Source organism: Phoxinus phoxinus (assembly GCF_949152265.1).
Source record: "Phoxinus phoxinus genome assembly, chromosome: 20".
NCBI classification, from domain to species: Eukaryota; Metazoa; Chordata; class Actinopteri; order Cypriniformes; family Leuciscidae; genus Phoxinus; species Phoxinus phoxinus.
Window position 1 is genome coordinate 24,355,348 of NC_136895.1, and position 23,407 is coordinate 24,378,754.

Here is a 23,407-nt window from a genome sequence, read left to right on the forward strand (position 1 = left end):
AGAATCTGGGTGTGACGCGTTTGGCAAAATAGGTCCACAAACGCTAAATAAAACTAAAATTCTCGCGACAGCAGCATGTGTCCAAATTTTAATCTTAACCGTTCTATTTCATCAGATACGATCTGTAAACAGGGCTTTAAGTGTAAAATACCGAACTTACCCTTTAAGAAAAGGTCTGTCAGCAGTTTTAACTTTTTTATTTTTTTATTTTTTCAGCCTCTTTTCATCACGGTTAAGGGCAGGAAAGTAGGAGTGCTATACACCATCATTGCTTTACCATTGTAATACCATGGTACTTTTTTCTAAAGCCATTGCCATTGAGCATTCAATGCACTTAACTCAACAAGATTTTCTGATTGAAACGTCTTATCTTATCAGGTATGAGATCCGGGATACACACATGGTGGAGGAGAGCGTCATGATGACCCTGAAAGATAAGGCGGACTTCTCCAGCTTCAAGCCTCGTCCCTTCAACATGCGCGAGTTCTACGATCGAACGGGCCACGACATTAAGGAAATGCTCCTGTCCTGCTACTTCAGAGGAGCCGAATGCAGCGCCGATGACTTCACAGTGGTGAGCATGAACGCAATCTCTGTTTCAGGTGTTCTGAAGGACGAAATCCGATCGGTGGAGACTGGATTGATGGGAAAATTGTATTTATGTGTTTTCTAGGTACTTTGCATTTTGTCCTCCATCATGTATCTTATACACCAAAGGCTTTATTGCCAAAGTGTTCCAGAGCAAAGTGGACTTGTCATCTTTAGGTCACGCGTTGAGCTTGTACAGCCGTACTGAAGCGAGCTTTGCTGCCTGGTGAGATGGCGAGAGATTATTTTTACCCGTGGGGTCGTATCGATCTGATCCTCTGATAATACCGTGAAGAGGCCTCACTTAAAAGATTCCTTTATTCCCCTGGTGATTCTAGGATAAGGTTTCTGGAATGGGTTTATTCATCATCTTGCTGTATGTGATTGATAACATCCGTAGAGGGAAAAGCTTTTTGTCATATTTTTATTTTTTTTTACTTGAAGAGCACGAGTATTTGTCTTTGCACCTGTAAAGTGCAATATATTTTGTAGCACATTGATCCACTATTGTTGATCTATTTGAAAGAGCCTTTATATAATTCTCTTTATGTTAATGTTACGCTGACGAGAGATGAACACTGACATTTCCAAGTGCTGAAAAAGATCTAAACGATATTATGATTCAAATTAGTGTTTGATTATTTTGTCTCTCAACATCTGAGCTTTAATCGAGTAGTGGAAATTTACCAACTTAGCGTAGTTCGCTCAATTTAAAGGGATAGTTCACCCAAAAATGAGAATTAGCCCATCATTTACTCACCCTCAAGCCATCCTAGGTGTATATGACTTTCTTTTTTCAGTCCAAAACAATCAGAATTGTATAATAAAATATCCTGTCTCTTCCAAGCTTTATAATAGCATATAAAGCGCATCCATCCATCATAAAAGTAATCCATATGGCTCCAGGGGGTTAATAAAGGCCTTCTGAAGCGAATCCATGCGTTTTTTAAAGAAAAATATCCATATTTATAACTGTAATCACTGGTTTCCAGTAACGGTGGTATGCGAGTTACCGGAAAGAGTGACCTCTGACCTGATGCATGACATAGGATGTAGGAGTAGCGTAAGCTTAGGTGAGAGTAGATGCCTCACGCGGTTCAAACTAATATGGCCGGGCAACAAACTCAAGTTCCTCCTTGATTTAGGGTACGTTTACATGACAACAACATGCTTAAAATGGAGACATTTTTCCTTTGAGTTTTCCACGTACAGACATTGTCAAAACGGCTTTTTTTACTGGTCGCCGAGAGTTGAAGAAAAATAATTTAAAACAAGAGCCAGATTACATTGTATCAACATTTTAATATAGAATCAACACAGAAACAAAATATGTGTGAAATTAGATACTAGTAACACTTTCGCGGATATTCCGTATCATAACAAGCAAAGCGTCTCAACTGAAAAAAATTCTGCGCTGCCAAAACGCTCTCAAGCGCCCATAGCTAGGCGTTTTCAGCAGAGCGTCTAGCGTTTTCAGCTGGCCAAAAACGCGGTGGACACATGACTTCTAATTTGTGACCGGTGTTTTGTTTTGCTCTGTCACTCTTTCGCCGCAACTAGTCTTGCGTACGGCTGTTACCGGAATCAAGTGATTACAATTTATAAAGTTGTAATGGATATTTTTCTTATAAAAATGCATCGCTTTGCTTCAAAAGGCCTTTATTAACCCCTGGAGTCATCCAGCCAGGATATTTTTACTTATATAATTCAGATTGTGTTCGACTGAAAGAAGAAAGTCATATACACCTAGGATGGCTTGAGGGTGAGTAAATTATGGGATAATATTCATTTTTGGGTGAACTATCCCTTTAACTCTGAGATCTATCGACTATGTTTTGAATGGATTTGGTGAAATGCCCGTTTGTTTTGTAGCACAATGATCTTTTAGCAACACTTGATTCATTCCAAAATTGAAAGATCGTTTATAAAATTACTTATTTATTTTAGTTAGCGCTGAAGCATTAGATTGCTAGTTTTAGTTCTTATCATCCTGGTTATCATGTATAACTCTAATGGAAAGGTTTTTAAGGTGTGTTGTCTTCATAGATCAGTTTAAAGAGCTGTGCGAGGACCGTATTGATTATTGATAAGAGGCAATTAATTAGTGTTACGCTGACGAGAGATGGACACTGACATTTCCAAGTACTGCAGAAGATCTACACGGTATTACGATTGATTTAAAACAACTTCCAGTGTGAGAGAGTTTGTGTTCGGCCTCTCAGCGTCTGAGCTTTAACGTAAGAGCTGAAATTTACAAACTCAGCATTGTTCGCTCATTGTTCAACACTTTAAGAAACTTGTTTCATTCTAAGCAAAAGTACCGGTATGTCCTGACTTTTTTGTTTTTGCTTTTCTAGTGTGATTTTTCTGAGTAGCTTTGAGGGAATGTTCAACACGAGTTCACATAATTTCAGCCACACATACTCCAGTATATAGTTTATTTAAGAGAAATTGTCAAATTGTCACATGATGTGCATGACTTTTTCTGTTTTTGGTACATGAAAAACAGTTAAACAATTTGTTTTTCTAACTCGTTTGAGCTGATGGGTAATTTATATAGTAACGCACATAATGACAGATTTCTAACGAACTTTATGCAAGCAGGAACATCATTTTAAGTAAATTAATTGCCGTTTCTAATGTAATAACAGATTTCAGATGCACAAAGTGCTCATTTTCAATGGTGTGTGTGTGTTTGAGATCCTTATAAGAACCTAAACCTGCTTTGATGACCTCATCCTCTTTGGGAATCATGTGACGGTCCAGCTATGAGCTGTAGGACAGGGCTGTAGTACGCTTGAGATGTTGGAGAGCGCTTGTGCCCTTTCCCTCAGTGGACCCATAAGCCCCAGCTGCTGTGTGTGAGCGCACACATGTATACGAGCAGCGTTGTGCTGATGTGAGTGTGTGTTTGTGCTGATGCTGAACAGCTCAGCAGAGAGCAATAATACTGTATGATGAGACACACATGAGCAATGAAGCAGCTAAACTACCTTTACTTGACACGTGTGTGTGTGTGTGCGTGTGTGTGTGCGTGCGTATATGTGTGTACACCTACTTGACCATATTTTGGGGACAAATTTGTACCCAGAAGTGAGAGGAACCTCCTTTTGGGGATGTCCTCGTTTGCATAAAAATAAAGTAAATAGTGTTGTTTTTTTCTGGTAGGGATAGGATTTATGTCTAGGTTTGATTTAGGTTATAGTATTTATAACTAGCTGACTATGCAATGTCTCCATTATGATAGCTAAGTGTGTGTGTGTGTGTGTGTGTGTTTGAGATTAATGACAAAACACATGCTGCATGTTGGTCTATTCCTCAGTCTATTTGCCCTAATATCCGTCTAATCTCCATCCATCCATTTATCCATCCATCCATCCATCCATCCATCCATCCATCCATCCATCCATCCATCATGTCGGTCTATTCCTCAGTCTATCTGCCCTAATATCTGTCTAATATCCATCCATCCATCCATCCATCCATCCATCCATCCATCCATCCATCCATCCATCCATCCATCCATCCATCCATCCATGTCGGTCTATTCCTCAGTCTATCTGCCCTAATATCTGTCTAATATCTATCCATCCATCCATCAATCCATCAATCCATCCATCCATCCATCCATCCATCCATCCATCCATCCATCCATCCATCCATCCATCCATCCATCCATCCATCCATCCATGTCTGTCTATTCCTCAGTCTATCTGCCCTAATATCCATCCATCCATCCATCATCCATCCATCCATCCATCCATCCATCCATCCATCCATCCATCCATCCATCCATCCATCCATCCATCCATCCATCCATCCATCCATCCATCCATCCATCCATCCATCTATCCGTCCCTATATCAATCTATCCCTTCACCCGTCCATCTCTCTATCTGTTTGTCCCTACGTCTATCCCTCCAACTGTCTGTCTATCTGTTCTTCTGTCTAGTCTGCTGTATCTTCACCCCCTCTTTTTATTTATCAGTCTCTGTCCATCTGCCCCCCCCCCCTTTATATCTGTCCACCTGTCTGTCCATATATCCATCCATCCATCTGCCTGTTTTTCCATCCCTCCCTATACAGGTCTGTCCCTCTTTCTGTCTCTCTTTCTCTCCATTTTTCTATATTTACTTTTGCTTTCGTCTAAAAACAGTCAAGTGCTGTGTCATGTATCTCTTGGTAGTTCTTGTACCTTCTTGTAAAAAAATGTCCGGTGCACTTTAATTACTCTCTCATTATAAGAAGCCACACAACACCAGAAGGGCCGTTTAGTGCAGGTTCCTTGAGCGAGAGAACACGGCGACCTACAAACAGACCCGAGTTCAGTCTGAGTTCAGGCATTTGTTGTTGATTTCTACATATAAATCCATCCGTCTCATCCCGACGCCTCAGTCCGCTGCTTCTGTGATAAAGAGTTTGAACTTCCAGAGCACAGAATTCCCAGCAGAACGTCCGCGGAAAGTTTCTTCAAGCTAGTTACCATGAAAACAAACTTCACTTAACACTCAAATCCCCTAGAAGGACAGAAGACTTCATTCACTAGAAAATACACACCCTGTGCTGTTCAATTCAGTATTTCCACTACACGTTCTACCTTTATCCCAGATTAACAGGCTATAGAAGTTATTATAGTCTCTCAATGTCACTCTAGCAATTTCTAAAGCACCACCAAAACGTCTCTCGTGACCATTTTAACCTCATGTTGTGGGTTTCTGAAAAAAGCCTTGGTTGTCTTTGGATATTATGGATGGCTGCTTCATTTTGTTATATTTTTAATGAGAAACCCTGCTTTAGTGCACTATTAGGGTTGTTCTTAGTTGAAATCAAATTAATTACATAATATTCCAGTTATTTACTCTAATTAATTGTGTATATTAATCTGTGCTGAGAAAAGCTTCGAAATTAAGACTGAGTGACATGGCTGACCAGAATTGTTAAATGATACTACCAAATTTCAAAATATTGTTACACAATTTTATCAGAGAAGTGATTAACTGGATATTTCTTATTGCACTAAATTAACATGGAAAACCAACAGCCCTATGTTATTATATTAAAATTTGCATATCAAATTACAATTGGTGATTGATTTGTCACATTAATTAGTTTACTTACTGTTAATGAACATGTTGCATTATGCATGTTAAATTCAAACATTTATGAAAATCAGTATTTGATTCTTAAAATCAGTAGTAATTGATTCATAAATATAAATGAACAAAATATATTACTAGATCATTTGTGTCATGAGTCTAGGCTGGAAGTGATAATTTCTGTTTTTAATTTCCTCCCACCGTGAGTGAAATGTGTGCGAGGGTCTCAAATGTGCTGTTGTCTGCTAGTACCCTTCTTTTCTCATATCGTTTTTGGAAAGACGGATGTGTGAATGAGTGAGTGGGTGTATCTGCTCACGGCATTATGGCTATAAAACAAGAAATTTCATGACTGTTTTTTTTATATTCAGCCCAATATCAGCGCTTCATGTGGGTGTTCCTGTAAAGGTGATGTGTTGTGCTGGTCCCTTTAGAGAATTACACCCTAGTGTTCTTGAATTCAGCATTAGAAAATTGTGATTTCACTGAGGTCCTTTCTGCTCCTACACAGGTAGTATGCCTTCTGTCCTGCAAGTGCCATATTTAGCATTATTTGCTAAGACAAGATTTTCTATTGCTAGTGCTCACCCTTTTGGTTAGTTAATTATTGCATTTTGTATGTATGTAACTAGTCCTTTTTGAAACTCAACAGTTTTGACCAGTAAGCAACCACTCAGGAGTTCTTTGCAACCACCCAAATATTCTAGCAGTGTAGCAGCACCCTGGCAACCAATCAGAATGCTATAGCAACCTCATAGCAACGTGTTAAAACACTCAAAACACCTTAGCGACCACTTGGCAACATAGCAACCACTAAAACCTATCCGAGCACATTGGAAACATAGCAACACCCTAGCAACCACCCAAACAAATGATCAACCGCAAAACAATGCATTAAAATCACTCCTAGCACATTGACAACATAGTAACGCCCTAGCAACCATCCAAACAAGTGCTAAAATGTATAACAATGCATTGAAACCACTCCGAAGACTGTGACAACATAGCAAACACCCTAGCAACCACCCAAACAAGTGATCAACCACATAACAATGCATTGAAACCACTCAGAGCACCTTGGCAACATAGCAACACCCTAGCAACCACCCTGGTGTCAATGTGCTACCTTTTTAATGCCCAATTGCCACCATTTTCTTTAGAATATGTAAAAATCTAGTAATTTCTCCATGTTTTTAAGCTTAATTTTGATCCAGAGACTACTTTTAGGCTCATTCCGGTCCTCCGCTTCCTCTCTCCTCTTTAGATGTTGCATTCCAACTGATGTATGTGGGTCTTATGAATACGAGATGTGATTGACGGACAATTCAACAGGGCTCAGCACTTCACGCGTGTGTGTTCCTGTTCGATCAAACCCGGCCGTCTTTCTTCAGACCTTTGATTTCTCTCTTTCTTTCGCTCTCTTGAAGCACTTTGATGTGAATGGACTCGATTGTTTCCTACGGGGGGAAGAAAATAACACAAAGTTGCACTGACCATATTGGAGTTTTTTTTTTTTTTCAGCGCGATTAACCTCCCTCTCAAACAGGAACGCAAGTCAGGAAATTGGAGGCCTTTTGTGAGTTTAAGGCAAAGCCGATTACTTTCACTTCCCAATAAACACTATTTGCAACCGGCCTAAATTTACATTTTTATGCGCGACAGAGTGAAAAGATTCCCTGCTTTGCATAGTCAACAATTCCATCGTATTTTCGGAGCCAATCTCAAATACATTGCATTATCATAATCATCCGGGAGATTTTTGGACTGCCTTATCCAGTAAATAATCCTGTAAGGTTTTTTTCCCCTAAGGCATGCAGCACAAAACTATGAAAAAGATCAGTATTACTTATTCTTGTTTTTTTGTGTGTGTTTTTTAACGTCAAATAGAAGGAACTTTCATTTCTGCATCTGCAATCTGCCTTTTTAGTTTTATGGCAAAATATGGCATTTTTTTATGAATAGCATTTCAAACAGTAAATATTCAATGGTGGTATGCTTGTGTTGTCACAAGACCTCATTACTGTGCGTAATTCAGTTAAATATATTAAATAAATGTAGCTTTATTTAATCCAGTTTTTGAAAAGATTTTGTCATTTTTGACAGCCAATTTAATTAAGATTTTTAAAAATATTTAAAAAGTCATGTTGAGCACATTGCATTGTGGGATACAATAGTATGCTTTTCCAAAATGATCGGACTGTAATTCCACAGAATCGTGCAGTTTCCTTTTAGTCTCTCTCTTTCTCTCATTTGTATGCAGCGTTTGATGGGAGGTGATATTTCATCTTCACTATGTCAGAGGGAAAATGGTAACGCTGGCGTCTCGGCCAAGAGGTCAGATGGTGATCGTGCCCTTTTGAGCTGACATGACCCCTGCTGCTCGTCGAGCCCGTAACCTGCTGCTAACACGCTCATGCTCTCCTATACTGATCACACACGGTTATGTTACAGAAAGTGGAGATTTGAGCAGATGAGGATTGATATCAGTGGCCAATCTGTGGCTAATTTGCGTCTTTATGATAACGATCTCCTTTGGCAAAGCAGATTCAATCAGAGCTAAATTATACGCAGTTATAATTAATGAATATATGTATTGGCAAACTGCTCAGAGACGTATTAAACTCACTGGAGCTCGTACAACTCAATACGTTTGAACGTTACAAAAGAGGCCTGTAATTAAGATGCATTTTAATTGTAAATCATTTTGGGTTCATTTGCTCAGCTTGAAGTGAAACTTTCAAATTATACAATTTGGGAGAATTCAGCTCTTTTTCAAAAGACAAAACCTAGTGAGAAGTGTTATGTTAGTGTTTATGCTTTTTATGTATTTATTAATTTTGAATCGACTTTTTAGGTTTAAATTTTAGTTTAAGTAATTTTTTAATATTTCTATTTACTTTTTAATTTATTTCAGTTTTTGCAATTTTGAGTTTTTATCATTTGTATTCCTTTTTGCAAACATTTTTACTTTACTTATTTATGTTTTATAGTATTGCAGCTTTATTTTGTCCATAGTTGTTGATTTAAAATGATTGACTTTTTACACTTTACTTTTCATTGTTACAAATAAATACGTTTTCATGATCAACATTCTTGTTTGCCGTCTTGGATTAATTATTTTTTTCCACAATGCATTCTAGGATCACGCCTTAGCAAAGTTTACATATGAATCTGCCATTGATTTTCTATGTGAACGTACTAGATGTTTTAACCGTTGTGTTCGCAACTTTTGCAGTCTCGCGCATCTCATTGTCTTCTAAAAATGCAGTACTACATAAGAAGTTAAACTTTAAAAAAACGTCTTAATTTTAATTGCAGAAATGCTTTCTTAGGAGGCATCAAAAGTGTTTTTTTGGAGCAGCCAGTTCATTAGGAGCATGTCAATGATTTCTTAAAATACTACCTAGGTTGGCAGCTCACTAGGTTTTGGAACGTGCACTTCAAAATAGCACCAAATATGGACATGGCTTAAGTCAGTGTTAATCTGATTGGTCTGGAATATTTCATACCCAGAAATACGAAATTGGAAGGCAACAAATTCCTTTTCAAAAGTTACTTTTGACACACTTTGGCTGAGTGGGGTGTATATGACGTGGAGACGAAGATAAAAGTGAACAGACTTTATTAACCAAAAGAGAACTACACCAAACTGAACATAAGCATTAACAAGAATCGACAAATGAGAACTAAAACACAGGCATATATATATATATAGGCTACTAAGTGAAAACAAAGATGATTGGATTAACACAGGTGATACAAACGAGGGAACCGATGAGTAACCATGGAAACAAACTAGAACGCAATGAGTAACCTAGGAGACAAACAAATGAGGCGGGAAACTGAGAACAAATGAGACATGTGATTGAAGGATACAAACTAAATGTCTGTGAGGGTGAAACTAATGGCAAATTCCAATTGGAAGTGAGCATCCCTATGCCCTTCTCACTCAAAAGGGCAGAGCAACACCATAAATAAATGAAATTACTGCCTTGAAGTGACCACCGCACGCTCCCTTCGCTAACGGACCTGTGGAAGGGCCTTTTGTAAAAGGGATTCAGTTGTTCACTTCGTTTGGAACGCTCCTGCAAATGGCGTCCCCTTCCCGAAGTGCCCTTCAAGGGTGCAAAAACGCCGTTTGGAATGTTCTGTAAGAATAATCGTGACAACTTTGAGCACTAGTTGAAAACTTGAATATTTAAATGTTCAAAGTAAGTGACTGTTCACCCAAACTAGAGAATTCACACTAGTATATTGTAGCGCTGGGCGATAAAACGATAACGATATGTCTTTTGGTAGATAAGTAATCAATATAAATTAAAAATGCGTTCGATAAAACGTTCGAAAGTGTAAAAGCCGGCTATTCGGCCCAACTTCCGGTTTCCAAATAGCCGGTAAAGGACGCGCGTGTTCAAGTCTTTCCAGCGTCTCAAAAGTAATTTTGGTTAAATAAGACGCATGTTCTCATATGCAATTATCTCGTTTTAATCTGACTCCATGAATTAAAAAAGGTTCAATGTGCAATAAGGTTATGTTTACACTTAAAATAGTTACAACATGGATGTAATGAGAATTTAAACCATAAATGTAAAATGTTACCTGAGAGAGAGAGAGAGAGAAAGGGACAGAGAGAGAGAGAGAAAGGGAGAGAGAGAGACTCTCTCTCAACACCAGCTCAGCCACCAGAGAAAAGCCCGCGAAGAACATTTGCAATCCTGTTTTGTCATTTTTCCCCCGACCATGTCACTAACACCCAAGTGTGAGACATTCAAACTGACCAATCAGATGATCACAACCTCCCTATTGTCCCAAACATCTGGCCTACAGGCCCAGATCACTGCTGTGCTGAAATTGTTTTAGTGAAAATCAAATGTCTTTGTTGCATTGAAATAATCTTGGATTATTTCCAACCTTACAAAAGAAACAAGAGGTTGCGAAGCAAGTTGGATTTTGTAAGTCTGACCGTAGTCAGACCAATGTCGTCTGCAAATTATGCAAGACCGTCGTCTCCACCAAGACTGGTAATACCACAAATTTGTTTTTCCACTTTAGCTGCGTTCACCCTTTGGAGCACAGCCGTATTCACCAGCAACGTCCAACAACACCTTTAATTTTGTACCTTAATGTTAAGAGATAATTGTTAAGTGTTCATTGTGATTTTAGATATTACATTTACATTTTAATTATTTGAGTGTTTTCCATGGTTGTGTTGACATTTCTGACTTTATAACTGAGGGGATTATAATCAGAGGAAGGTTAAGCTGAAATTTAAAAATGTAATATATTTTTCTCCTGGTCCTTATTTTAAATCATAAAAAATATCAATAATTATGAATATCGACCGATATGAAACACTTATATCGTGATACAGTTTTCAGCCATATCGCCCAGCCCTAGTATATTTCACAAATACTTACTAAGAAATTCGCAAGTAACACATTGAATTAAACAGTAGAATGACTGAAGTAGAATGACGTACTCCAATAATCTGTTTTCGAAAAATGATTTCTGTGTAGGCACTGTTCTCAAGCGTCTGATTGGTTTAGCCCTCCGCTCACAGTCGGTAGCCCCGCCCACTTGTACTTAGTGCCTGAGATCGTTCTTATTGAGCCAGCCAATCCATTCCTTTCTCCACAGGACTCTAAGAACATTGATAATGGGCATGAATCAATGCCATCTCTTTGTCAGACACCTGCTGATGGCTTTAGCCTGCACAGATCTTCTGCCACATGGTCTTCAGATTGTGTCTGGTTGTCTAACCAGTACCCAGAATGCACTGAAAACATTTGCATGCTTCAGCCTTGTGTCGCTAAGCATATTATCTGAAGTTCACATGAGCTCTTGAAGTTCTTGCTTGGCGTTCTGTGTCTGCAAATCCCTCCGGTGTCTTCATTGTCATTCAGTGCTCATCTGAGACCTCAGCGCTCTGCGTTATGATTCCCACAACTCGCTTCCAGGCCAGATCAATCAATTCTCCATTACTGTAGTGATCAATTAGATCCCAGCTGGTGAATTATAAATGCAGGGCTAATGAGGAACAGGGTTGTTAAGGGACGAGAGGGTCTGATATTTTACATATGGGTCCTCGGTGAGGTTCAAGTCAGCAGTGACCGCTGTGACAAGAAAAAAAGCTACGTTTATTGCTCAGATATTGCTTGGAGATTGTTTCGCTTCAGTATTAGATGTTTCGCTTAAAATTCCTTTGAAGAATTCCTTTGAAATGAATATGGAGAGCAGCTTAGATTGATGAGATTTGAGTTCAAATTTACATTTTCAACTTTTGACTGGCGTCTTAGTAAATCGTAGTGCAGGTTTTCTCAGGAGAAACATCTGAGAAATTGGCATACTTCTTCATTTACAGTCTAGGAGAAACTACTGAGAAATGAAAGCGATCTCATGTGTGTCTTCTCTTCCGTAATGGATGCTGCTTCTTGTTAGTTTTGAGATTGATTCGTTAAGCAACAAGTGGAGCAGATTCAATATTTTTCTATGAAGGCATTGGAGATCAATAGGATGCAAAGAGTTTTATTAGTGTCTAATTGTCTGTGATGATCACTTAATTTGATTCAGTTTAACCACGGTAAATGGTCGACCCAAGGGTTCATGGGATATTGACTGAATCATCATACATCTCATCCTTTGAGATTTCAGATTCTTCTGTTCAATTCTGTCATAATTTAAAGCTTGACTGACTTCTCGTAATTGCTTATAATAGATTGATTTGTAAAAGTGCGAAGTACCACCACTGAATTTAATATTATATTTTACTCAAGTAGTGGGAGTGCAATCTGAATTGACTGACAAGAATGCAAATAAGTACAGCCTGACCAGTGTAGCCCGATACATAAATGAACGAATGAATGACTGTTGTGAAACTTTTCAATGATTCAAAATGAATCTAATTTGGTTAAAACATTTTTTTGAGAATGGTTCATGATGAAATAATTATACAGCATTTTTTATTTTTTTCTGGCTCTGTATGCAGGTTGCATCATTGGTGGTGATAATTTACTGTGTATTTAAGGGAGTCGATTGATTAATTCACTTAGCCTAAATGATTAGTTCAAAAACACTGTTTCATTAAATAACAAAAATACAGTGACTGTCTTTATGAGTGAATCAGTTGAATTAATAATTCACACAAAGTCATTAATTCATCCATTCAACTGATTTGTTCAAACAAAATCATTCTGGAATTAATTGAATGATTTGTCTTCATGAATGAGTGAAACAGATTTGTCCAGAAACAAATCAAGTGACTGTCTTTATGAATGAGAAGCGAAAATCTAAATGCCCGCCCACTTCGTGGGTCCTGGTGCCAACCCTATAAATGAGTGATTGAATCATTTCCTCAACCGATTTGTTCAAATTAATTCAGGAACACATCTATAGTGACTGTCTTTTGATTTAGCCTAGTCATTGTTTTTGAAAGAATAGCTTTACTGAATTATTCAGTTTTTTTTTTCAGAAACAGAAATATTGACTGAAACACACCGATTCATTCATGAGAACTCAAGTGACTGTCTTTAGGAGTGAGTCATTGAATCATTCATTAAACCAATTAATTGAAAATCAATCACTGATTTATTCAGGAAATAAAGAAGTGACTGTCTATATGAGTGAGCCATTCAATCATTTACGCAAATGATTCGTTCAAACACTCTGATTAGTTCTGGAACTAATCAATTGAGATTTTAACCCCCTGGGGTCGGCAAACGCGCGGGCGCGTTTTGCTCGTTTTTTTTTACATAGCAGCAAAATAGACCTAAAATACTCAGTCAGTTTTGGTCATACAGCCTTAAGAAATATGAGAAAATAAGCTGTTAAATGTCTACTTTTTTATGTGTCCACTTACAATCGAAATAAAACATTGTGCTTTTGTAAAATAAAGAAAGTAAACAGGGAGTGCTTTATGCCTCTCCGTCTCCGTGAACTTTTTTTCTGAAGCACGTTTCTAAATTTAAACAAATCTCAGCGAATACTATTCACTCAGACATGAGCTATATATCTCTATAATCATTTAAGTGTGTAGTTTTAAATTATCTAATTCAAAACTAAAACAAATATTCTCTGTTTATGTAATCTATATAAAAAGAGCGAGAGATCAGCTGTGCTCATTATCCTTCTGGCACCTCATTACTCCGCTAATGTGACACGCCCATCAAGAGCGCGCGCTATTCAAACACAGATCATCTGGAGCTACACATGCAAACCAGTCAACGCCCACAACAGCTGGACAACACACTCGCTGTGAGGAATAATAATATCGTGATTATCCTGGAAATTTTACCTCAAACGTGCTGGAGTAGCCGAACAACGGATCCAGCTGCAGATCATCAGTAAGTGCTTTGTTCTAATCGCGATATGAAATGGTGTCTGTAAACCGCAAAAGACTGTTTAAATTTGAATCGCGTTTCTGTGTTTGAATGAATGCACGGCACATATGCATGTTGTTTACTACAGCTCGCGCGAGTTTCGCTTTTAGCAAACTATCTATATTGCCTACTGAGATGAGTAAAAATCGACTGAGTAGGCTACGTTGAAATAAAATGTATTTGTATAAGCAACATATTAAACTGCAAATTAACATTTATGCCCTAATATATATTATAAAAGACCATATGTTACAGACGAAATATGAAAGACAAAATTTCGTTTTGGATAGATTATTTATAAAGCTTTTACTGCCACATCAAAACCTAATTTACAAGGTGCAAACAAAATCTTAAAAGGTCAATATAAGCCTTCTCTTTAAATTATTTTTGTGTTTTATTAGTGACAAATTTGGGGAGAGGATAGCCTACATAATCCAAAACTTTCTGAAAATACGAATGAGAATTAACTGCACAATTACTAGAAATGTTTACCTTGGATATTATACAATTTGCAAGCATACAGTTTGTGGAAAAATACACTTTTTTTCAAGATGTTTCCAACTCTGAACCAATTCTGTAGTAATATATATGTATATATATATACCGGTATATATATGTATGTATGTATATATGTATGTATATATGTGTGTGTGTTGTCTTTGCATTTTTTCTTGTAGCCACAGTGACACCTAAGGCTCATTAGTATGCACTGCAGCATTAGCAGGTCTTTGTCTTCAGGTGTGAATGAGGACATTATTCATGACCTTGTTGGATCATTCACGCCCACCTGCATATTGCCTTTCCAAACAAAAAGTGTCTTACAAAATTTAAATCAATCTATTGTTTAATGTGAACGATTAGCCCGGATGATTTTCAGATCATTTTGAAGTAAATACTCTAGCCGACAAGATCCATTAGTCAAAAGTATTGTGGGAATATGTGAAGTTGGTCGTTTGTGGTCTTATATCAGACAATTTAAGTTTGAGTTTTTTGAATAACCACGCATAAATAATATTCTCTCAAAAATGCAAACATGTACATATATGTTGCTCACATATTATGATAGCCATGTTCGTGCTAAATAGAGTGTAATTACACCTTTGCCATTAATATGTTTATAAGCAACTGAAAAAAATACAAATATCAGGGCATTTCAAAACATCCCAAGGGCCCCAAAAACACCTTAGACTCCAGAGGGTTAAGAGAGGAAGCCAGTGAAGTCATTATTTATGGCACCGAATTAATTCTTCAGGTCATCGTGTTTCCTTTTTGATAATTTTCCTGCCTTTGAAACCACTGTTCTTGTCTGCTGACATCATCAGTCGCTCTTATTATCCAACCTCGATTGGATAATATGGATATTGGATAAATTGGATATTATCCACACACCTATATTCAGATGCTGTTCACCTGCAGGCATCTTTTCTCCAGGCCCGCCATTTGGTTCGTGGGCTGATGCTTTGCGTATTTCTGGCGAGCCGACAGACGTCATAAAGCGCACATCTGTCTGCGCAGTTCCTCGCCAGATGTCGTCTGTATCAGGCCTCGATACGATCCATATGGTCCGAGCTGAATTCACAACTCCGGTTGATTTCTCAGTGGCGGATTTGCCCAGTGGGAATTAACCAGGTCTGCGGTGGCCTTTAAAACATTGCCAGATCCCTCCTGAGCATTTTACAACTCCCTGACGTTTTTAATTAAGGCAGGAGCCGGGCGATCCAGGCCAGTGAAGACAAAATGCGATGACATGATGATCTGAGGAATCCGTTTAACTCCATAAATAATGACTTTGGCATCCGCTGGCCCTTAAAACTCTTGGTTTTTCAATGAAAACGAAGAGGGTTTGGGAATATGAAATGATCTTGAGCAGCTTATCCCTTAAAGAATCAATTATGAACGCTTTGGAGAAGATCAGAAGCGCTCGCCTGGGCTTTTCAGAGACAGGAAGTGTGCACTTGAAATGAGGAAGCTGACCGGGAACGTATCGTTGCTCTGGGGGGGAGAGAGAGAGAGAGAGAGAGAGAGAGAGAGAAAGAATGAGAGAGGAAGTCGGGAGAGAACATCCTGTGCATGATAAACAGGAATAATCCTCCAAGGAAACTCTTCTAATGTGACGTTGACTTTCTGTGCCGGTGGTCAAAGCCATTTGTTTCTGATTGAAAGAATCATTATTCCAGTGTGATCTGTTAGCCAGTGCATCATCTGTAACTATTTGCGATGTGTAAAACTGATGGGTTGTCTCATTGACTATGACTAGACAGTCATCCCTTGACATTTTTTTTGTTTGAGAGGAAGTGCTTTTCAATTACTCTAACCTATTACATTTCCAAAGTAACTGTCCCAACACTGGTTATATTAGTTTTTCATATGGTTCTGTTCTGAAATGCATTTGTCAGTGATATAAGCTTAAGTATTTCAGGTCTACACAGATTTGCAGAGGGTGTAAAATATGAATTTGTACTAAAAGAGTCTGGCTTTGCTCCTGATGATGGTGATAGTTTGTTTTCTCAGTTTGCTTGGCTCTTATCTCTTTTTTCCCTTCCTTCTGGTCTAAAACACGCTCCCTTATTTCAACGTTTCCATTCATTCTGAGAGCAAACGTTACATGTCGCACTTGGTGGGTGGTAAGAATGACCTTTGCTCAAGTACTCTGTGCCAAAAAGGTTTTTGGCAGCTGAGAAAGGATGTCTCAAGGCTGTACGTTTACAGAATAACACCTTTATTGTGGCTCTCTCAAAGTGTGTAAATAAGTTTCATCATTTTGTTTCAGATTAATTCAGTTAATTCAATTCAAACTCAAATTTGAGTGTAAAGGCCTTAAAGGGGTCATGAACTGCATTTTTTAATTTAAAATGTATTATGTTCTCTGAGGTCCACTTATAATGTTATCAAGATTTTTACATCAAAAACATCATAATTTAGGCTATCTGAAAAGTAGGGGTGCACGATATATCGGCCGCCGATATAATATCGGCCGATATGGTCATTGTTTTACACATCGGTATCGTTCCGATGTCAAAATATGGCCGATGTGAACAGGCCGATTATCATTCCTGTGTATTTGACGTGCGTGTGGGGGCGGGGATGTTTGTTTTTGCACGAGCGCATTTCAGCTGTGAACAGCGCTGGTGTGTAGGGGCGCGCGCTTTACAGAGGGTGCACCCTTTATCACGTCTCGTCAGAGCGAGGGGAATAACTGATACTGTGGGAACAGTTTTTATGTGTAGTGGTGCGTACTTTATGGTGGGCACACGATCAACATTTGTTATATCTCCCGTGCTGGACGGGGCGAGGTTTGAACCCGTGTTTGTGTGTAGGCACGCGCACTTCATTGTGGGCGCGCGAACTAGTCATTAACTGTTACACCGTGTCCTAACTACACGCGACGCCGCGACACGCGATAAAAGGTATATTTTCAATGTTAATCAGAGCTTTATGTCCTAACCAGCCGCGACGGCGACACGCGACGATTCTATTTTAGAAACTGTTTCTATTTTTCTGCGACGTCGCGCTGGAATAACAAACACAACGTGTGGCAATGATAATCTCAGGCACTGTTTATGTGCTTTATTTAATGTTAAAAGCGTGTAATGTGACTTTGAATATCATTTAGTGCTCCAGCTTTGTAGCTGTAAAAGCAACAATGGATAATTCACCTCAGATCTTGAAATTAAACAAATGGAAACAAGAACGTTCAAACTGAAGAAACAAATGTATTATTTGACAAAGATTGTTTAAGTAACTCAGTAGCCTATGTATTTGAATACTGTTTAAATGGTGTAATATTTGTTAATTTGATTATGTAGCTACTTATCCATTTTCTTGCGATTGCCGTCAAGATTACTCTCTGGTGCTGTGCACTTGACGCGACAGCCTGCCCACACGCCGTTCTGATTGGCTCTGGGTTTTGATTGATTTGTATGCAACTCGCAGTCGCGTCGCGGCTAGAGTGGACATACAAATTATTAATGACTGATATTGGTACACACAGGTAAAGGTGCCCAATATCAGTAATTTCTGAAAATAAAAAAAATAAAAAAAAGTGTTTTGGAAAATAGCTCTTTATTTGATTATCATAAAAATGTGTTTTCTATACAGAGATATCGACATCGGTAAATATCGGTATCGGCCATAACAGCAATATTAATATCGGTTATCGGTATCGGCCACAATATTCACATCGGTGCATCCCTACTGAAAAGTCTCGTTTAAAAAACAAATCCGCTGTAAATGAAGCGAACAAAGTGTCTTAGTGACAAGATCTGACTGGAACTTTCTCAAAGGCCCCCTGTGGTCAATTTTTTTTATCCTTTAAAACTCATCTTTGATCACCAAGATGACAGATTTAAACGGTTTTTTCTTGAAAAAAAATGTCTTCATTCCTTAAAATAGCTTGAATATAACTCTACACCCTTGCTTCATTTAGTGTACGCAGATAACTGAATATGCAAATTAGCCCCGCCTCCACTCACTCACACCAGCTCAGAGATTCACACGTTGACCTGATTGGTTACAAGGTAATTTGTGACGTCAGAAACACCTGCGATTTCAAACTGTGTTTTTGAGACTGTCTTTGGTTCACTGCAGTTTTAAGGAGGAAATACTCAGCAATGGTGTTGACTTATGAATTTGCACATGGTTTGCCTTAAAGCATAAAAACACCACATAGACATATAAACAACATTAAAAACTTGATTTTCACCACAGGGTGTCTTTAAGAATAAAGTTTATCCAGGCTTTCTTAATGTTAGGATCAAAAGGATGGGAATGCAAAAGATGTTTTTTTCCACAACATGGCACTTCAAAGCATCTTGTAATCCTCTCTATGGTTTTGTTGCTGGAGTTTTCCTGTGTTTGTGTTTATGTCTGTCTCATATTTACTCCTAGATAGATAGTAGTCTATAAATCAGGGGTTCTCAAAGTCTATTCAAAGGTCCAAATCTGAATTTTCATCAATGTCAAAGGTCCGGAAATAATTGGTTATTACAAAACTTGTTTTTAATAAACATGCATAACAAATCAACAGAAACATATTTTTAAATAAAGTGCCTTTTGCATTTAAAAATACACTAATAACAAGTGCAAAAGTGGCAAAACACTTAGTTTAAGGGTCAGTATTTTATTTTTAAAAATTAATTAAAAAAAATCAAAGACCGCAATAAGAGAGCCTTGGTAAGAACATTTCGGTTCTCTACTTTTAATGAAGCTGATTGTGTTAAATGTCTGCGACTTACTTTCACTTTGATTTGCGATAGTTTGCGGGCTGGCTTGATGAATAGCTGCTCATCTGCGGTGATGCTTGTTGCAGTAACATGTCATATAGCCTCTCACACGTTTATTTTTTAGCATTTTTGTGAGTAAAATTTACATATGTGGTTTCAACAACCAGATGTGTTTACACTTGTCCAGTTTTGTCTGGAATGCAGCCCAGACCTCCTCCTGAAATGTGGTTTGAGCGATTGAATTTAAATCCGTCTCGAATGTGTTTCGGAGGGCATTTACACCTGGTCTTTTCACGATCAGATAGCTATCCGATCACTGAAAATGCATGAAGTGGCCAGGTGTACTCCAAATGTCGTGATACAAATCAAACAGAACAGCTTTGTGCTGGATCTCTGTCCACTCCAATCATATTTGAAAACTATATTTTCTTCATTAGTTTTCTTCCCCTTAAACTGACATCCTCAACGCTCACTGCAGTGAAGTGTCGCCCGATTACGTCAAACTTCATACGCTCACTGGATGTCATGACAACAATATCACGGAGGAAAACTTTAAATAATCTTGCCTTAGCTTTCATTTCAGACCATCTCCAAAAAGACATAAAAAGAACCCCCGAAACAAATGATTTTAACAAGCGTTTATCAAAGTAGGAAATCCACACTTTTAATCCCTTACACACAATTAGTGCTCTTGAAATAGGAAATGGAGGCGGTCTTTCGTCGCACTATGACGTCAAAATGTGACAAAATCCAAAACGAGCCGTTTCTGGGTTTGGTTTCAATAAAAGTTGTTTTTGGACTAACAAGGAAGTTTTGAGTTCTGAATCTTACTGGATATTTTTGTAGTAATAATGACCTCTTATATTGGTCATGAATATGACTTCCCAATTCATGACCCCGTTAAACCCTTCGGATAAGTTTGACCCACATTCAACTTTCAAACCGTTTGAAACGCTGGTTAGACAAACTATTTATTTTAGACATTTTGTGAATATTTCTCATATTTAATATGATATTCATACAATTTGAGATCATTAATGTGCTGTTATGTAACCGAGCACCGCAGCGAGCCCATGTCACTTTAGGCGCTCCATAGTAGAACATGTTTTATTAATTTCCAGTGGCTTTCCAAATTTGAAAATAGGCTTCGGGCACATCCCTAACAATTATGACAATGTCATTTATTTGGTAAATGAGTAAAATGGCCCGATGGTGGAAAAGCGGCTCAAGGTTTTGTTTTTACATGAATCGTTTGTGTTTTTCATAGTTTTGATTTTTGGCAAATGGCATTGAAACCAATATGGGTGTATTTGACCCTTTCCTTTACACAGCAGGAGGGTTAAACTGGCCATATTCGATTACATCTCAAACGTGCCCAGAAAAGCACAGTACGACAGGGAAATCTGTGTTTCCATTCACATATCCGCGGCCGTATTCACACATTTCCTTGGGCTACGAGCCGCTGCTTGTGTTGGATACGGTGCGCTGGATCTGGCTCACAGTCCTGTAATGGATCTTCCCCCCCGCCGTCCTGCAGGCCTTGATCCAGTGGCACGACCCCGGACCGCCCGCTGTGATGAGGCCGGCTCTAGAGGTTTCAGAGCTCCCGGTTCCAGGAAACACCGCTCGCTCATCCGGAACCGCACCATCACCGCTGACATTTCAATGGCGTCTGGAAACACGCGCTCTCAGGATTTGACTCGGTCTTGACTTGTGTACCAGACTGCGAAATGTGTGATGTAACACTGCCAAAGGGCGGAAGTGTACGAGCTGAACAACACTTTGATCAAAGGGGTGAATAAATATAAATGATCCTGGCCTTTCTACTTGCACCTGCAAAACGAATATTGATTTTTTTATGACTAAGTTGTTTACTGGATAAGGATTGTTTTTTAATTATAGTTTTATAGATACTTTTTTAGAACATATTTTGAGCAAAAACAGCTTTGTATATTTATTAAATGCTTGTAGTACAGATTTTCTTTTTATAGACTTTTTACACTTTTACAGAGCAATTTCAAGCGGACTATTTTAGAACACATTTTAAACTCATTCAATAATGGTAATTTTTTAAATAACAATTTTTTTATAGTCTCTTTTTATACTTTCAAAGAGCAATTTTAATAAGCTGATTAAATGTTTAAGGGCATTGAGCACAACAATTTTTTTTATTATATTTATATACATGTATATTTAGAAATTTCATGCAAACACACTTAGCAATGGTTGATATATTTTTTTTATAGATTTAAAAGCTATTTTATGCTTGTAATAAATACAAATACTGTTATGCTCAAAATAATTTGTTAATATTTAATATAATTTTTTTGTTATATAATTACTTTAAACAATAAATTAAGTGCACTATAGAAAGAAAATTAGAAATTGTTTATTGTCACAATAAAAAGTTACAAATTAAGTCTGTAGAAATACATTATTATTATATTAGCCCTCTATACTTTTTTTTTCTGTTTCTGTTTTGTTTTTATGATTAGTAATTTCCATGGAAATCACAATTTTTGAAATTCCTGGCTGTTTTTGTTGCTAGGAAATGACTCATCTACTGTCTTCAGAAAATGCATTTCAGAAGTTGAATTGTGTGTTGCATATTAGAACAGAAAAGCCACGGCCAACAAACACGTTGAGCCTTAGTGCACTTCTAAGAGATGGAGGTTCGAATTCAGTCTGACCGGTTTCCCTGTTTCTTTTGAACTGTTCTGTCAAAAAAGTGCACAATTACTATAAAAGAACTAACAAAGCTAGTGTTTGCCAGTTCAGCTCCACAGCCAGCGCTCCATATTAGCACTTCATCGCCTCTATTACCTGCAGTTAAAACCGCTGTGCTCCTCATTCCCGTCGCCTGTGGACCGCTGGAGCGTCTCTGCTCTGAACAGACACCAGGATACTAATTAGGGCCCCGGACGTGGTTGCCATGGCTCCTGGGTTGCCATGGCTCCGTGATGACATGCTCTCTGATGTACGGCGCAGTGATGCCACGCGCCACAGCAATGGAAATATCAAAACTGATCACAACCAAACGGCCGCTTAAAAGCTCCGTGTCACCCATCGAGAGAAACTCGGCTAATTGGCTGCTTGAGACGGGCACTAGAGGCAGTTATTAAGCTCATAGCATCTCTTTTGAAGAAATGAAACCGCGCCGGGCTCGAGGTTTGTCTGGTAGGATGGGGAAGCCGCTTCCCAACATCCCCCTGAACTTATGATGTTAATATTATTAAACGCATATCGCAACTTGATCTGCAGTTTGACATCAAGTTCATTCACATGCAGGATTTTACAGTCGATTACACTGTTAACTGCTTTTCTCACTTGAAAGTCATGTTTAAGCGTAACCTGAATATTTATTTATTTATTTATTTATTCACCTGTTACTGCAGTTTTGCTTCTAAACAACTTTTGATGTCAAAACATTGCAATTGATTTTTGATAGTTTTCTGTCACATTTTACACTCAATAACACTATAGACATTTTTACAAATATATGCAAATTAACCTTGTTTGCAAATAGACTTCTGTACGCAATTTAGCTTATTCTGCATAGGACATTCATAAATTGTTTGTTTTATTTTTTAATTTGGCTTATTCTGCATATGAGAATCATAAAGTGTATTTTTATTTATATATTTATATATTTACCATATTCTGCGTATGAGGTCCATTAATTGTTGTTTATAGATGTATTTTATTTTGCTTATTCTGCATAAAGTAGCCTATATACTGTAGTTTGTTTTTATTTCTGCATATGGGGTTCATAAAGTAGATTTTTACTTTTATTTATTTAAATTTTTTAGCTTAGTGTTTATTTATTTATTTTAACTTAGTATTGCTTATTTTTTATTTATTTTAGGTTAGTGTTATTTTGTTTTAGCTTAGTGTTTATATATTTTTATTTGTTAGCTTAGTGATTACTTATGTCAGTATTTATTAATATATTTTTAGGTTATTTATATTTTTGAATTATTTTAACTTATTTGTTAGATTAGTGTGTATTTATTTATTTTAACTTAGTTTTTTTTTTTAGCTTAGTGTTTATTTATTTATTCTAGCTTAGGGTTTATTTATTTTATATGTATTTACTTATTCTGCATAGGAGGTCGATTAATTGTTG

General features: G+C 37.7%; 1 protein-coding gene across 2 annotated transcripts in view; it reads left to right on the top strand.

Moving 5' to 3' along the window:
* asic1b (acid-sensing (proton-gated) ion channel 1b) overlaps window positions 1-23,407 on the top strand; it is a 190,953-nt gene that overhangs the window by 25,386 nt on the left and 142,160 nt on the right. For both annotated transcript variants that reach the window (XM_079594243.1, XM_079594245.1), the window contains exon 2: window positions 379-574. In XM_079594243.1, coding sequence (XP_079450369.1) covers window positions 379-574 — 196 coding nt within the window. The remainder of the gene's footprint in view (window positions 1-378; window positions 575-23,407) is intronic.